The following is a 17,357-nucleotide window of genomic DNA, read 5'->3' as shown; positions in this document are numbered from 1 at the left end:
TTGTGGTTATTACAGAGGAGATATGACTACAGACCTCACAGGTTACACGATCTACTGGACACTGATCACTGTGTATCATAATAATCTCCAGAGTGAAATAATCTTCAAATAAAATAAAATAAAATCCCCTAATCCGGGTGTCAAATCTACAGTCTTACTCGGACATACCTTTGTGTGAATTTGACTGTGTGTGTGTTCCAGATGCAAAGACTACATCCTTTAATCTTGGGTATATCTGATGGATATGTGCTTATTGTTCTACAAGCTGGACAAGAAAATAATACTTAAAACCAGGTTGAAGCAGCACAGATCCCCGAACAGAGATGCATGACAAAGGCCTACAGGTTTATTATTTTTGTCCAAATTTTTTTTAAACAAAAAGAGCACATTCCCCTCCAATATACATTTACCAGACACTCTTATCTAAAGTGACTTACATTTTTATTTCAGTTTATAAATCTGAGCAATTGAGGGTTAAGGGCCTTGCTCAGGGGCCCAGCAGCGGGTGCGTAGTGGACCTGGGATTCAAACCAATGACCTTCCGATCAGTAAACACCTTAACCACTGAGCTACCACATCCCAATATACGATTTTATGTTCACATTACAGTCTCATTACGTGAATAGAAAAAAACCCACAGCTGATCCTTATAAATTAAATAAGTAAACCAAGCCATAATAAAGCTATAAATATTTTCAACTATTTTCAAATGGTCTACTGATTTTCTTACATTAAACATTGTACAATATACTCAATAACAGCTATTCTTTATTATATTCGGTGTTATAATTTATATTTGGTGGAATTATTTTTTAATAAAGTATGAAGTAGATACATAGACACATATACACATACGTCACTCTGCTTTTACAGATGCTGCTTCAGGCTGACCTGAGATCAGATTATTACTCACCGCTTTACAGCAGTGTATATAGAATTCGCCTTCTGGCCCTGATCTCAGATCAGAATTCGAGTTGAGTTGTAAGCGTCTCTGGATCCTAAACAAAGATGGCGGCGTGTGTATTACGAAGCTGGCGAATCTTGTCTACTGTTCATAAGTTTGGTAATAAAAACACACTGCGGTCACTTGGTGTGGAGCTCAACAGCAGACACGAAGTAAATAGACGCCGACTGCAGTGTTCGTCATGTGGTGTCCTGAATGTACAGCAGAAACGATGCATGTCGTCCCGGTAAGAAGTTGCTCCGTCTTTAGCTTAGTATGCTAGTCGGCTTTAACCAAGCTAACCACCTACCGTACTAAAGTACAGCTATGGATATAGTTCTGTGACACTGTTATACACCTAGATAAATATCTGATAAAATATATATTTCTAAACACTCTTCAGTGGACAAATACTTCCAGCTTGATTTGTAACTCTAGCTAGTTGGTAAAATACAGAGAATGTTGTTATTGGACATGTGGCGATGCTAAGCTAGCACAGCTGCTATGCTAAGCTAAGCTAAGCTAAGCTAGTCGTGCATGGTTGTGTAACCGTGTAGTTAAATGCGACAGCTAAGGTCAGCTAGCCGTTATGTTAAACATAAAATCCGATGGTGTTTAATACGTTTGTCATGCTAAGATAGATTGCATGGAGTATGGCAAAAGCCAAATATATAATATAATATAGTATATAATAACTGTAGATATTGTGCGTGAGTGAGAGAGAGAGAGAAAGAGTGAGTGAGTGAGTTAGTGAGTGAGTTAGTGAGTGAGAGAGAAGTCCTGTCTTTGTTTAACTTAATCATATAATTTATACTTTATTGTAGAAATTCATCTTTGGATGTAAAGTAATATCGAGGGAATAATCTTCTCCAGGGAAGATTATTAGATTATTATACTGATTCATTGAGGATCTTTACAGTTACAGTGATTTTTTAGTTACCCATTTAAATATTTCAATTGATCAACCCAAAACAATTCATGTAAATCCAGTTGTATTTGACTAGAGCTTCAGCAGTAGGTGTTGTCACCCTCACAAAACACCTTAATGTACGTCCAAATCAGCATATTTCTCCTTAAAGACATCGAATAAGGTTGACAATACATGGAAAATCTTTTGGGGAAAACATGTCCTCTTTTTTTTACCTTTCGTTTTCTACACAAATTTGATTGGATTTGTTTTTAAAAGAAAATTTGCCCGGTCAGTTGACAAGACATTTTGAGATTTGATTTGTATTAGTTCTTAGAGAGCAAAAACAAATGTCTGTTAATAATATTGTTGGAGCATGAACCCACAGATTATCTTTAATCCTGATATTACGACCGGTGTGTTGTTCTGATTCAGATTATTGTTATGACACTGCAGGGTGTTTTGTCATGGTCCTGAGGTGATATTGTCAGCTTGTGCATATGTTGTTATGCCCCATATTTATGCCTTTCCTTTTGTTTGTGTTTGAGACATATTCTGTGGATTGTACTTGTCTGTATAACGATGACCTCTGTGCCTATCATGAACATTTGCTAACCTGTCTTTGTTTTGTGTGTTTCTTGTACATTTTGGTCAGTAACAGGGCAGAAGGGAAGGTGCTAGAGACAGTGGGAGTGTTTGAAGCCCCAAAGCAGCATGGCAAATACGAAACAGGACAGGTAAGTGTTTAAATACACACACACACACACACACACACACACACACACACACACACACACACACACACACACAGGGTAAGGTATCATCACATCCTTTGGGTCAAGTAGCTAATATATGCTACAGTTTTATTTTCTTAACGTACATTGAATGTTGTTTAATACATAATGCATAAAAAGGTCAAAACTCCAAAAAGGAGTCGATTATCTGAATCCTAGAAATGTAAACTAAGAGTCAACCTCAAAACTTTGGGAGTCGATTCCACACGTGGTAAATGATTCCCTTTGCACAAGCACAGCAAGCAAAATGAATTTAGCATCCGAGGGTTTCAGTTAGTATGACATAAGTAAGAATAAATATTTTATTTAATAGTATTCTGTAGTAACTATTTAATTGAAATGCTGGACAGAAATCTTTTAAAAGAAATCTTTTTGATATTTAATGGATTCTTAAAATATTGAAATTACTGATAGATTAACTGCTTTTTATAATCATTTTAGTTGCAGCCTTAGTTTTGATATAAGGTGCATATGTGTGTGTGTTAGTTGTTCCTGCACAGTGTGTTTGGCTACAGAGGCATCGTCCTTTTCCCCTGGCATGCTCGACTTTACGATCGTGACGTCAGCCCTCCAGCATCTGAGAGGTAATCAGCATTTTTACTCATCCCAAACCCCTGGTACTCCCAGGAGAACGTCTCCTGATTGCGGCTCCTTGTGTATTTGTATGGAAAGTTATCCACCAGTATAAATCTCCCTTTAATCTCTCACAGCAAAGCGCTTCAGAATCACCACAGAAATTCCACCTTATGGAGAGGAAATAGCCTTAATAATTTTAAGCTTAAAATAGTCGTGTTTTGTCGGCAATTATTTCTAGGAAAAAATCATAATAAACCGCTAATTGAATAAGAAAATGTAAAGCGTAAAATGCGTACAAATGTCTAGAAATTTGTTAATTATATTTTTTCCATTGTGATCTTAAAAATAAAAACATCACGTAAATCTGACAATATTTAAGATATTTTTTTACTTCTAAAGACGTGTAAATTCGTTGAAGCCTAAATCTGAATCTGGTTTTAAAAAGAAATATCTCATTTTCACTGTTGTACACCGTGTATCAGATATTATCACTAAGTCTTGTTTTCCCACAGTAAGCCAGAGACTCCAGGAGCACACGGGTCAAAGGAGGTGAAGGGAAAAACACACACATACTATCAGGTCCTCATTGACACCAGAGACTGTCCACACATAGTAAGTACATGCATTAAACACTATACAATACCTTATATTCACAGTCTGTACAGTCTGCAGTTTATGGTCTGGGTCATACACGTTCAGGGATGTTCTGGGGACGGTTTCACTTCCAGACAAAAACCTTTCTGCTCTCTGTTGACAGTCGCAGAGATCGCAGACAGAAGCCGTCACATTTCTAGCCAATCATGACGACAGCAGGGCTCTGTATGCTATTCCAGGTGAGCATATCACCAGTCCTTGTACAGCCTGATAAAGCACTTGATTACAGCTGGTTTCCTTGGTCAAACATATATTATGTACAGAGTAAAACCGAGGCGGAGCTACTGTTACCACCCCGAGGTTTACTTTCCATTTATTTTCCACTAACCGCATTCCTCCGAGTAGGTTTTACAGTAACGTTTAATGCTATCACTTAACTATCAGCAGCTGTAAACAGTCCTTCCCTCAGTTAGAGCTTGTCATGTTAACAAGAAACCCAAAAGCTCATATTTTTCTGTCCTGAAGACTTTCACATGTTGGAAAACTGCCACGAAGCACCGGCAAGTGAATCCTTCCATAAATATAAAATAATCGTTTCCACACAGCATCCTTAGACATTTCTCTTGTATCTGTTTGTGTCCGAACGTATTTATTATTTGTCTTGTAGCTCATGTGGCGCAACCCCCATACAAGACACCGTATGACTTGTTACTATGGAAACAATCATATATTCAAATGAGAATATTACCATATGAATTACAGTCAGAGCTGCTGATTATAAAAGATAACGATTGACCACCTTCTGACTGATCAGATCAGAGAATTACACTGGTGTATGTGTAGACGGTGTGTAGTACGTCGTGTGTTGTCTAATCACAGCCTGTTGTGTTGTATTCCTTGTGTTTAGGTTTAGACTACGTGAGCCATGAAGATATTCTGCCATATAATTCTACAGATCAGGTGCCAATTCAGCACGAGCTGTTTGAGAGGTTCCTCATGTTCAACCCAGCTAAAGGTATAAAAACATGGCATTACAATTTAAATTGGCTGTTTCAGGATTTTAGCATTTATGACCCTGACAGCCCTTTGAACTCTAAATAAGATTTTTTAAGTCATTTTCTAGGAAGACAGTCATTTTTGACATTTACTAAATCTGCATATGTTTACAGCAAGTTACTGTGCTGTTTAATGAGATTTTGTTGATGTACTTCATTAAGATTGTTATCATAATAAAGGGGATGTTGTGGCCTAATGGTTAGAGAGTTTGACTCCTACCCCTAAGGTTGTGGGTTTGAGTCTCGGCCCAGCAATACCACGACTGAGTTGCCCTTGAGCAACCCCGACCAACAAGTGCGAGGAATGATGAGGGCTTTGAGGTAAGAGGGAGCTGGTCCAGTTTTGGCTTTGTAGGCCAGTGTCAGTGTTTTGAATCTGATGTGTGCAGCTACCGGAAGCCAGTGGAGGGATCGCAGCAGCGGGGTGGTATGCGAGAACTTTGGCAGGTTGAAAACAAGCCGGGCAGCTGCATTTTGGATCATTTGCAGAGGACGGATTGGGTTCATAGGTAGACCTGCCAGCAGTGCATTGCAGTAATCCAGTCTAGAAATGACAAGAGACTGAACAAGTACCTGAGCGGTCTGTGTGGACAAAAATGGCCAAATCCTTCTAATGTTGTAGAGAAGAAACCGACATGAGCGAGTCACATTAACAACATGAGAGGAAAAGGACAGTTGATTGTCCATGGTTACCCCCATGGTTACCCCGAGCTGTGGCTGAAGGGGAGATCAGATCGTTGTGCAAGGATATAGCAAGATCATGACCTGGGGATGAATCACCTGGGATGAACAGCAGTTCAGTTTTGCTAGGATTGAGCTTTAACTGATGAGCAGTCATCCATGATGAAATTTCTGCCAGACATGCTGAGATCCGGTCAGAAGCTGTGGCATCTGAGGGCGGGAAAGAGAAGATAAGTTGTGTATCATCAGCATAGCAGTGGTAAGAGAACCCATGTGATGAAATAACTTCCCCAAGAGAGTGAGTATACAGGGAGAAAAGAAGCGGACCAAGTTCTGAGCCCTGTGGAACACCAGTGGAGAGTCTGCGTGGAGCAGATGTCACTCCCCTCCATGTTACCTGACATGAGCGTCCTTCCAGGTAGGAGGCAAACCATTCCCATGCTGATCCGCAAATCCCAAGACTCTTGAGGGTGGATAAGAGAGTCTTGTGGTTGACCGTATCAAACGCTGCTGAAAGGTCAAGGAGGATAAGGACTGATGACAGTTTGGCTGATCTAGCAGTATGTAGCTTCAGAGACATCCAAAATGGCTGTCTCTGTAGAGTGAGCTGTTTTAAAGCCAGGTTGGGATCTTGGAGGTTGTTCTGTGAGAGATAGACAGACAGTTTATTATAGACAATGTGTTCAAGAATTTTTGAAAGAAATGAGAGAAGTGATACCGGTCTGTAGTTACTGATGTCTGATGGATCCAGAGCAGGTTTTTTTAGGATGGGAATAACCCTTGCTCTCTTGAAAGTAGTTGGTACCTGACCAGATGCTGTGGATCTATTGACAATAGTGGAAATGAAGGGCAAGAGGTCTTGTGAGATGGTCTGGAGCATAGTGGTAGGGATCGGATCCAATGGGCAGGTGGTAGGATTGCAGGACTGGATGAGTTGTAAAATCTCTTCTGCTGAAATGTGACAACGAAGGTGTAGGGGAATGCATACTGTGCAGTCTGGGCTGAAGTGAAGGTCCGGCAGATTTCCTCAATCTTCTCCTGGTAGAAAGAAGCAAAGTCTTCTGCAGTCAGGGAGGATGAAGAAGGTGGAGCCGGGGGGTTGAGCAGAGAAGAGTTATAGTATTGGTCTTAAAAACCAATGGTATCGGATCCTGTCCCACCCACATATAATGGTTCCGACACCCATGATTGTTATATTGTTAATACATCATGACTAACATTTGGTTAAATGTGTATCAATGAGCCAAATGCTATTTTGTGTTTTGGTTCTGTCAGCGCCTCCATTTGTAGCAAGAGACACACTGCGTGCATGGCAGGAGAAGAACCATCCGTGGCTAGAGCTGTCTGATGTCCACAGAGAGACTACAGAGAATATCCGGGTGACCGTCATCCCTTTCTACATGGGCATGAGGGTAAGACTGTGTACACTTCCAGTATATGTTCAAAATGTATGAAGTTCATTAGGAGGTATGTAGTTCAGCGGTCATAGTTTACTTGGCTCGTGGATCATTTGTCTCAGACGGTGAGAGCCGTGTGAGGGGTGCAAGGACTAACTACTGTGAATTTTAAGGAAATGGGCCAAAGCATTTTCATCAGAATGGTCTTTTTTTATTGAGATCAGTTCATGCTTATGAGTGAAAGTTTGACTTATTTTTTTCTTCTTGCTTTTAACTAAATTTTCTCTCTCATTTTTTTGGAATCCGACAGGAAGCACAGAATTCACATGTTTACTGGGTGAGTCAAAGGCTGAGATGTCCTCAAACTTTATCTACTGAATTCTCCAATCTATCAAGAGCTTAGTACTTATGTTTTGCAGTCGTGGTTATTTCTTTGTTGTGTTTTTTTTTTTCTTTAACCCGCGAACCAGTGGCGTTACTGCATTCGTCTAGAGAACATGGGCAACGAGGTCGTGCAGCTGAGAGAACGACACTGGAGGATCTTCAGCCTGTCTGGAACGCTGGAAACGGTCAGAGGCAGAGGAGTGGTGGGCCGTGTGAGTATCTGAAATGCGAAAACATCACAGGGAGGTCATAATCTCTCACCTGTCAATCACAGGTATTCTAGCCATTCACCAGCCTCTGTGAGATAACGAGTTCTGAAAAGGGCAGATCGTGCTTTCCTCTGAGTGAGTTATGTAGCATGAGCAGCAGTTAAAGATGTGATTGGCTGGCTTGAAATGTCTAAAAAAAAAAAAAAAGCACATATTAGCCTTCACCCTGATAGCTGTCGTCACGGCCGAGCTAAATAACGGGTAGGAAATTGCCAAGATTAAAATTAGGGAGGGGGGGATGTACAGAAAGGTATAACTATATATTCATCACTATGTAATACAGGAAAAAGAAGCCTTGTGTAGAGCAAAGTCCAGAAAAGAGGTGACCTGTTGCTTCAGGGATCACGTGGCAGACGAATAGCGTAGAAAGTTGTGTGCAATCACTGCAATAAAGAAATAAACATGTCATCATCACTTTAACAGTGTGTGTAAGTGCAGGGTTGCAGTTTATTCTCAAATGCTTGCATCTTGGGTTGACCGCTAATTTTCACAGGAAGAGAAGATTCAAAGTGAGGTGAGAGTGTAAGTTTTGTAAGTTGTGGTTATGGCAGACTATTATACTGATATCATTTGCCACAAGGTTACAAAAATGCTTCAGAAAGCTATTGGTGTTAGTGTTTTTGTTTTTTTTTTCGAAACCACCAACCATCTATAATTGACCTAAAATGACTTAATGTTGTGTTACAAATAACGGCTCTTCAGGAAATTAGTAATTGTGTTGTCTGGGGTTAACACTAAACCGTGTGGTATAAAGACCGTGTGTCTCGCAGAAGCCCTCAAAATGATCATTCTGTTCTTCAACTTTTACCCAGTAACTGTTTTCCTGGCAGGATGACACACAGCTACGCTCTCACTGAGCTGCTAGGTTGTTATCTAACACACACTCCGAGAATTGTAGACTCCGTGTCGGCTGATTTAACTTCATTTTTCTCGGGTGATAACGTACAGGCCCGCCATTACAGATGTGTGTGTTTGTACACTTTGTGGTGTTATGTTTGTATTCTGTCATTGATGTTAGAAACTGATTTGTGTGTGTTTGTTCTGCTGCAAAGGATACATGAATCAAAGTAAGTGTGTGTGTGTGTGTGTGTGTGTGTGTGAGATAGGAGCCTGTATTGTCCAAAGAGCAGCCAGCGTTCCAGTACAGCAGTCATGTCTCACTACAGGCCCCCAGCGGACACATGTGGTGAGTGTTCCATGTTAAGTCATGTATTTTACCATTTCTAAGTATTTTTTGTGTGTCTCTGGGCAATAGGCTAATACGTTAATTTAGTTCGATTAGCTGTAACCCACTAAAGGCTGAAATTCAAATAAAGATACAGATATTTTGGAGCAGTAAACAGATCCAGATTGTGGATAGCGTCATCGTGTTCCAGCCTTAGCAGTGGAGTTTTATCACTTCTTTATCACTGCTGCTCTGTACCTGTGCACATTTTATCAGGGTTTCTTCCTCCCAGTGCTTCTGTCTGTGTGTCTGTAACCAATCAGACGATAGTTCTGACCTGCTCCACTCCACGAACACGTCACTTCCACTCCACACTGTAGTGTCTCTGGTCCGTTCTCAGAGAGCTTCAGTATTGCTGCAACACTGCTTTTTTTTTTAATCATACTGTATGTAAGCACATTATTACTATACTTCACTGATTAAAAAAATTGCCTCGTGCATTGGGACAAGCATGGACTGATTGTCAGAGCAGCTGGAAGTCTTAAAAATGATGATGGATATATTTAGCTGAATCATTTAGGGTGCAAAAGCCTTAAAAATACTTATATATTTCTGCAAAATCGCAAGCGAACTTTATTCTAACTTTTCTGAACTGAAATGTATTTCTCCCTTGTATCTCAAGTCCAAGTAAATTTCCAGCATTTATGAACATTTGTTTATTTGATAATTTATTTTATTCATTTATTTTTTTTAAAAAGACATTTTATATTTTGTTTCTTTCCTTTTAAAACGTCGTCTCACACCTCTAGACTGTTACAAATACTTTTTCTAAACAGTGTGTGGGTGGGTTTTGTGGGTGTGTGTGTTTGTGGGGGAGGTGCTCGCACGTTTATCAAGAGAAAATATTTCTGGCACAGGCATACATTCATTTCTTTTATTTACAAGATCATAACCTTATCTTTATGAGTGATTTATCCCTTTAAAAAAAGGCCTTTTTTAGTTAGCATAAATTGTAATCTTTGTGCTAGCAAATAATATTTTTGTCGTTGCTTACTGACCAGTTTCAGAGTTAGCGTGTTTATTGCCGGCCCCCAAATGGGTGCTTTAAGTTTTACAGAAGTAAGTTAATGTTATGAACAGATTCTGATTCTGAGTCATTCAGCTTTGATTTCAGTTACTGATGCTTGATGTGCAGAGGAGGTCTGAGAAAAGTGTGGGCTTTCCTTCTGCTGTCATTTTCACCCACATTAAACGTCACATTTGAAATCATCACACTTCTGCTTTTGCTGAACCTTTCCTGCTCTGTATGGTGTGTGTGTGTCAGTGACAGGATGAGTTTGGACATGTATTAGGTGTGAAGTTCTCTCTTGACTGGTTGCATGCTTTACATAGTTTAAACACCACGTGTAGTCGGAGGTTAGTATATTCCTGACTACTGTGTAAGTCTGAGGTCAGAGTTTGCTAGCGAAGGTGTATCTGTTGCTCACACTTAGAACTGAGCCGAGCTGCTGAGGGCAGAGGCGCTGAGTCTCTCACGTTGCGTCCTCTTGTGTCTCTGCCCCATCTAGGGGCTCCTACCGGTTCGAGAGGCCCAACGGCACATTTTTCGATGTGCGCATCCCTCCCTTCTCTCTCGAAAGCAAGAAGGACGATATGCCCACCGGCTTCCTCCCAGGCCCTTTCTCCTCACTGGCTTAAGAGCTCCAAGCCCAGAGCCTTGCCCCGGTGTTCCCGTCCCAACCGCTGCCAAGCTCAGCCTGTCCTCCTGTCCTGCATCGTCAGCAACACGTCCCCCACCCCACTATTTTAACTGTGCTGTAACTTCAGCCTCATGTTGCCTCTGTGTGCACTAATCCATGCATTAATAATAATAATAATAATGACAATAACTTGAAAGAAAAAGTGCAACGAAATGATAAAGGTTAGATAAACTTCTAAATATTTTGATTTATATCCATCTTTTGTGAAGATTAGGGTTGCTGCAGCACTCAGCCTTCGCTCTTCCCACCTCGCTGTAGCTCTCGTACATGTAGGTGTGAAAAACAACCCAGGAAGACACCATTCATAGCTTTTTAAATGAAATGCTCATCCGGGCTCTTTTTCAGTTTTTATCAGTTAACGTGGATTTCCTGCTTAAAAGGACTTAGAAAAGCCTTCTAAAGTATTTGCAGCTCAGAAAGTCAGCATATAAAGAGAACAGGAAAATCCACCGTAGTAAATTTATTTGTCTTATATGTTTTTAATTTAATGGATTTTTAAAAGGATAGATTTAAGATCTGGTTCTATGCTCCTGAGTGGGTTTGAATGTGACCTAAAACAACTAAAAAAAATCATGTTCGTATCAACTGGACCATCATCATCATCATCGTCAAGTCTGCGGAAAATTTTTAACTTTATGCGGAATCTAATACACAATTTCGGAATGTTTTGCAATGCGGAATGCGGAAAAGTTTTAACTTTAAACCTTGCACGTGTTTGCGAATCTAATACACAATTTCCTTTTAATTGATCTTAATAGTTTTAATTTGTCACACCCTCAGGTTATGTGAAGCATTATTAGGAGGAAAAGTGTTTAAACGGGTATCCATGTGTTTCATTCACCCGTTAACTGAGTCATTTAATACATTTTATTTTTAAGGTAATTATTGAATTATTTGTGCAGAGGATATCTGTTTATTCCAATTCTGTCCAACTACAAAGAAAGAAGTTTATTCCCATTTTAACACAGTCGTCCTTTTCTACATGATTTACAGGTATGCAGTGTTCTGGTTGATTGCGACTGTTTTGCATGTTTAATCAATTGACGGTTACGTTTCGGGGGCGTGGCCAGGCGCATGGCTACAGAGCACTTGGGGCGGAGCTAAAAACATGTTACTACAGATTGTGAAAGTGCAGCAAACAAAATGTGCAAATTCTGTTTTGCATATAGCCAAAGGTTTTTAAAATTTCATCACTGATTTGATTTAGGATTCATTGTTAAAGGAAGGTCAGTTCGAAATTCTTTACTAAAGTACTCTGTAGAGTCACAAGCTTTGAACTCAACCCTCAATGTAACCTCCTTAATTTTCATTTATGAAACTAATAAAATGGGGAATTTGTACGACTAAAGTGAAGTTGCGTACTGTGTATTTCCGAGCACAAATCCACACAAATCCATATATATATATATATATATATATATACACACACACATATACACCTTATAAGGACTTCACTCCATCCTTTTACTCAGGTAAAAATAAGTAAACAATTGTTACTTAAAAATACGTTTTTTTGTTGTCGTTTTTTTTTGTTCTTCCTGTACTTTTATACCTCATGTCTCTGAGTCCATAGATTCATGTTGGACCCTATTTATTTAATGCAAAAACAAAAGTGTGTGTGTGTGTCCTTATTGTTCACACAGGGGCACGTTCCGGATCGAACGGACCGACGGCTCTCACTTTGACGTGCGCATCCCTCCGTTCTCCTTGGAGAGCAACAAAGATGAAAAGTCTCCACCTGCTGGATACAACTGGTAGACCGTCTGAACGAACCACCTTCCCACTATCTAGCATTTACATCCCAACTCGGAGGATAAAACCTGATCTCGGATTACGAACCAAGGATCGTCTAACACTCGGAATCCTTCATGCCAACTGGACATCTGTTGAGTGATGGTTTTACACCGTCACCTGTTTAATACTGTATCCATCACTGTACTCTGTAGATGTTCTATAATAACAAGTGAGAACTAGATCTCCCATGCACAGATTCTAACTTCTTCAGTCCCAGGCTTTTGATGATCGTTAAATGAAAAGTGCATCAATTGCATTTTCTTTTTTTCATACATCATTTCAGCTCAATCCCTTGTAATCCTGCAGCTTTTATTTGACTTCTCCAGTTTACCGTACTGATTCTAGTGTTTCACTGTAGTGTATCGTATGTATTTCTTCTCCTTGTCCTCCTCCATCACACCCGTCTCCCTGTAGGCTTAATTTCCAACAATTTGTCAGTCTCTGAGATTTGTACTCTTGGAGAGAACACATGGAGCTTGTGTAGAAAAGGGACACGAGTGTCTTCAGAAGTTGTGAATCGGGTATGAGACAAAAGGTTTGGTAGTTGATGCTGAGGGATCAGTCATGATTTGTGCCATCATACAGTATGATCGTGTTGAATTAGAAGTACAGTACATCCACTGTATTGTAAGTTGCTATGGTAAGGAGAACCCGCTGTTCTGTGAATTTTGGTATTTTTTTCCCCACTCTAACGGACCTAATTCGACTAATCAGCTCTGAACGCACAAGAAACGCATCTCCATTGACACCAAGAGTCTAGAGTGTGTACTTTTTTCCTGTTTAAGTGCCTGATGAATGAGAAGGTGTTAATGGAAAGTCAGAGTAAAGATCAGATGATCCGGCATTAAAGCACTCGCTCTGTTGCTGAGCGCTGAGGCTCCGTGTTCTAGTGGGCTAGATGCTTGAGTGATTTGACATCCACTGCTGTGAGCTAGAATGGCTGTATGATTATCACTTATTTCTATTGTTGTTGTTGTTGTTGTTTTCTTGAAACCAGCATTGTTTGCAGCCCTGAGCAAGCATGTTTTAAATAAAGCCTGGACTTACAGATGGTTTAGTTTAGCTTGGATAGTTTTGGATTTAGGTATTTAGTGTAAGTGATGACTAGTTGGGTTTTTTTCCTGCTCAAATCTAAGTTTCTGCACAATTGTGTAATAGAAATAAGCTGATATGCCAAACATGGTGTTTTTGTGTGTGTGTGTGTGTGTGAGGAATGAGGTGAGAGCCTTTTAAAGGAAAAATCCACCCAACCATCATTTGCATATAAGGAAGCAAAAATAAACCCCAGACTGTTATCTCTTCGTTTGTTATTTTTTATTTTTTTGTCCCTCCGGTTAAACGCTGTCGTAACTACGATATCTAAAACAAGGACGTCACACAATGGGATCTCTCACAAAAACAACAATTTCACACCGAGCAATAAATTAGTCGAAAAATCATTCAGCACATCAGAGAAAGGTGTTTTCCTTTAAAATCTTTTGGCCAATGAACGAAAGGTGAGAGAAATGTCTAATGATGAAATCTAAATGTTTACATTCCCCAGTGTGGTGTTAGTTATTGTTATTCAGGGCAATTCTGAGCAGACTTTAGATCACTGCTCCCTCACTGGGATATTAGAGAATTTCTCCTGTTGTGTGTTTGTGATATTCTTTCTTGAATTTCTGTCTTCCCCAAAAATGTGAGCGGACGAGGTCTGAGCTGCGTATTTGTGTTTGCGGGCAGTGTGTAAGATGTTATGTTTGATATCTTAAAGATATGTTTGTAATAAAGCTGCAGTTATTCTTGCATAAGGGAAAAATCTCACCTATGCATTTTTCTGAGTACTTCTTAACAATGATGGAAACTAAATTCAAGCTAAAATCTGACGTCTGTTTAGTTTTGTTCTTTTATGAAGGATGGAAGTTAATAAAAAATTTGTTTAATAAAAATAAAGATCAGGTTAACAACAGAGAAAAAGCTTGACTCTTTTTTTTACTTCACTGTAAATGTTTATACGTATCGTATCACTTCAGAAACGAACAGAAAGCAAAATAATTGAGTAAAACCATCAAAGACTGTTTTGTAAGACTAACACACTAAGATTCTGTCTTACAGGTAGATTTGCTGCCTCACAGCTTCAGTGTCTCAGGTTTGATGGTTTTTCAGGTTCACCAGCTTCACAAAAACTATAAGGTGTGTAGTGAAAGCTCAGTGTTGTAAAGAGCTGACCAGCTGATTTGGAAGGTTGTGAGTTCAAACCCCACGACCACCAAGCTGCCACTGCTGGGCCCTTAAACAAGGCCCTTATCTCTTAAGTGCTCAGTTGTATAAATTGTGCAAAAAAAAAAAAAAAAAAAACTCGTGGCAGATACAAGAGAAGTTTTACTGTTTTACCCGCTGGTTTCTCACCGACAGACGGACAGAGATTAATTCTGACCAACACACACGAGTATTGGTCTTCTCGGGTCTAAAGAAATGTACCCGACTCGAAGTGACCCGGATCACTTTTTACCCGAACCCGACGTGCATTTTTTTTTAATTGAATTTTTTTTATTAATTAATTTTTTTAAGAAAGACCCGACCCGAGACAAACCCGAAAAAATTAGACCCGAGGGCATTTTTTTTTAACCCGACTGGACCCGAACTCTACTCTAAAGTAACCGAGTGGATTCCAAATTGATTGACAGGTCTGTTTCAACGCAAATGAGCTTATACCGCCAGCAACACGTCACCAGCCACGTGTCGCAAGCGGTCTTGGCAAACAGAGGAGAGGTTGGAAAAGGACTCGAGTCGATGCACACACACGAGATACAGTAGTTCGGGTCTTCTCGGGTCCGTTCGGTAAAAACACATTCATTTTAAATTACCCGAGACCCGATGCCGCTATTATTAGACCCGACCCATGTCCGAGGTACAGGTGAAACTTTTAGACCCGAACCCATCGGACACCGCTACACACGAGTACACACATGCCTCCGGATCCTGCACATTAATCTGGGTTAAATGGGTACACGGCTGGTCAACAGGTGGAGACACACTACACGTTTTTGCCATAAGACCTCCTCTGTATACCTTCTGCTAAATAGAAAAGACGTTCAAACGTTAAACTTCTTGTCTTGGCTGCTTTTGTACATTTTTAAGAGAATCAAAAAGAACCACTTCATTAAATCAGCTTTAAAACCATTTACACCAGCACCCGGATTAGGACGGTGATGAGAGTGATGTATATTTGACCTAGAAAGTATTTTCACCAATTCTCTGGATTTTCAGACGATTTTGTTTACATGTATTACTTTCTGTGCTGTTTTGACTTGGGGAAAGTCTCTTTATTGTTCATGAATACGAGGTGCAAAGTTCACAAGGCTTACACCAACAAATGAACACACCCAGTTGATAGCAAACGTCCATCACACGCTTAATTCTATTCAGTGGTTTTCATGGCAGCTTGGAACTCATGGAGCTGTTTGCAGAGCTGTAATGCTGCCCAGGCCTGACACCAAGAATTTAGGGTTTGAATATAGTAGATGTCGTATAAATGAAGGATAGTATACAAAGTTGCCAGAGATGCAGGCTGTTTTGGAGAAAGGTTATTCATCAGCTGGGCTGGAAGAGGTGAAAGCAGCTGAAATTAGAAATGGCGGATGCCAAAATAGTCACGTAAACTTGATACAGGTTTCAAAGTTCAGAGTGTAGATGAGCTTACACTCCCTCACGTCATTGCTGATTCGTGTATGTGTGTATATATTATGTGTGTGTATGTATGATTGTGTGTGTATTTATGTATGTATTTGTGTGTGTGGATGTATGTATGTATGTATGTATGTATGTATGTATGTATGTATGTGTTTATGTATGTGTATGTATGATTGTGTGTGTATTTGTGTATGTGTGTGTGTGTGTGTGTGTGTGTGTGTGTGTGTGTGTGTGTGTGTGTGTGAGAGAGAGAGAGAGAGAGAGAGAGAATCAGGTGCAAAAATCAAATGAAAAAAGTAATTATGAATAAAACACGTGAAAATTAATACATCATAAACAAATTAATAAATAAATGAACAAACAAACAAAGAAATAAATAAATGGGAAAAAAAATGTGTAAGAGCCATAAAAAAATAAATGAATCAATTCGAAGAATCACATAAATGATCCGATGTTAAAATCACATTTATTTTTAATCATGCCAGAATGTATGCATTACGTTTAATATAATATGTATATTAAGCATAATATATATATGATGATTATTATGCATGCACACAGTCAGACAGTTTGCAGCTCTAAATACTTTTTGGGTGGGGATCTTGCAGCTCGGTGTGAGGGGTTAAATGAGATGATGGTTCATGTTGACAGGGAGAGAGTTACCGAGAAAGCGCGAGACACAGAACACCAGCTGCGCGCGCTCTCGCCGTTAACCGTGTATCACATGTAAACAGCACAGACAGCTCGAGCAACTACTCGTTTTTAGTTCAGGGAAGCCAACAGACGGAGAAAGTCGTGTTTTATTCCGTCGAGAATATTTTTTGGAAGTAAAAGTTGCTAAAGGGGGGACGGTGTGTTTACCTCGGAGCTCTGGTGTTATATCACGTTGCATATCAGGATCTCTGAGCTGTCATCTGCTACAAGTCTGACTCAAGACGTCTTCATGGAATTAATTGATTCACTGAACCGAATAACATTTCGACTCATCTTTCCATCGGGATTTTGCTGCTGTGTTCTTCTCTTGTGAAGCAATTAAAGGAAGCAAATTAAATTAAATAAATGAAAGGAATACTCGTTTAATACAACCTCTGCTGAACTACCAGATTTCAACAATTCGGAGGAGAAACGTTGATTTTTAAAGCGAGTACGGCGAATCGATTCATTTTACATGACTTTTAAGTGAGTACGTCGATTCGACCCTTTTACAACAACTCTTTTAAGTGAGTACACTGAGCGACTCTTCTGAAACGACTAGTTAGTAGAGTGAATCGGTTCTTTCTTATAAAACACTATTTTGAATGAGGAGCCCGAATCGATTCTTTTACGAAAGACTGTTATGAACTTGCTTGTTTCATGGAATTAATTG

General features: G+C 39.7%; 1 protein-coding gene across 3 annotated transcripts; it reads left to right on the top strand.

Annotated features, from left to right (window-relative positions):
• Window positions 1–969: 969 nt before the first annotated feature.
• Window positions 970–14,275, top strand: poldip2 (polymerase (DNA-directed), delta interacting protein 2). Of its 3 annotated transcripts, none has more exons than XM_027132920.2 (11): window positions 970–1,190; window positions 2,512–2,587; window positions 3,131–3,228; window positions 3,733–3,832; window positions 3,978–4,053; window positions 4,722–4,829; window positions 6,826–6,962; window positions 7,258–7,284; window positions 7,418–7,543; window positions 8,707–8,786; window positions 10,334–11,930. In XM_027132920.2, exons 1-11 carry the CDS (start codon window positions 1,009–1,011, stop codon window positions 10,461–10,463), a joined length of 1,140 nt encoding a protein of 379 aa, XP_026988721.1. In that variant the 5' UTR covers window positions 970–1,008; the 3' UTR covers window positions 10,464–11,930. The 3 variants fall into 3 exon arrangements, with proteins under 3 accessions (XP_026988721.1, XP_026988722.1, XP_026988720.1); XM_027132921.2 differs by lacking the exon at window positions 10,334–11,930 and adding an exon at window positions 12,169–14,275 and having other exon boundaries at window positions 979–1,190; window positions 2,506–2,587; XM_027132919.2 differs by having other exon boundaries at window positions 979–1,190; window positions 2,506–2,587; window positions 10,334–11,931.
• Window positions 14,276–17,357: the final 3,082 nt, after the last annotated feature.

The sequence above is a fragment of the Tachysurus fulvidraco genome, chromosome 26, assembly GCF_022655615.1.
Source record: "Tachysurus fulvidraco isolate hzauxx_2018 chromosome 26, HZAU_PFXX_2.0, whole genome shotgun sequence".
NCBI lineage: Eukaryota > Metazoa > Chordata > Actinopteri > Siluriformes > Bagridae > Tachysurus > Tachysurus fulvidraco.
The sequence above is the reverse complement of the archived record's forward strand: the minus strand, read 5'-3'. Positions and strand labels throughout refer to the sequence as shown.

Coding starts and splice junctions, on each gene's coding strand:
- poldip2 (XM_027132919.2), top strand. CDS start 1,009: ATGGCGGCGTGTGTATTACGAAGCTGGCGAATCTTGTCTACTGTTCAT. Junction 1,191..2,505: donor AAACGATGCATGTCGTCCCG/GTAAGAAGTTGC, acceptor CATTTTGGTCAG/TAACAGGGCAGAAGGGAAGG. Junction 7,544..8,706: donor GCAGAGGAGTGGTGGGCCGT/GTGAGTATCTGA, acceptor TGTGTGAGATAG/GAGCCTGTATTGTCCAAAGA.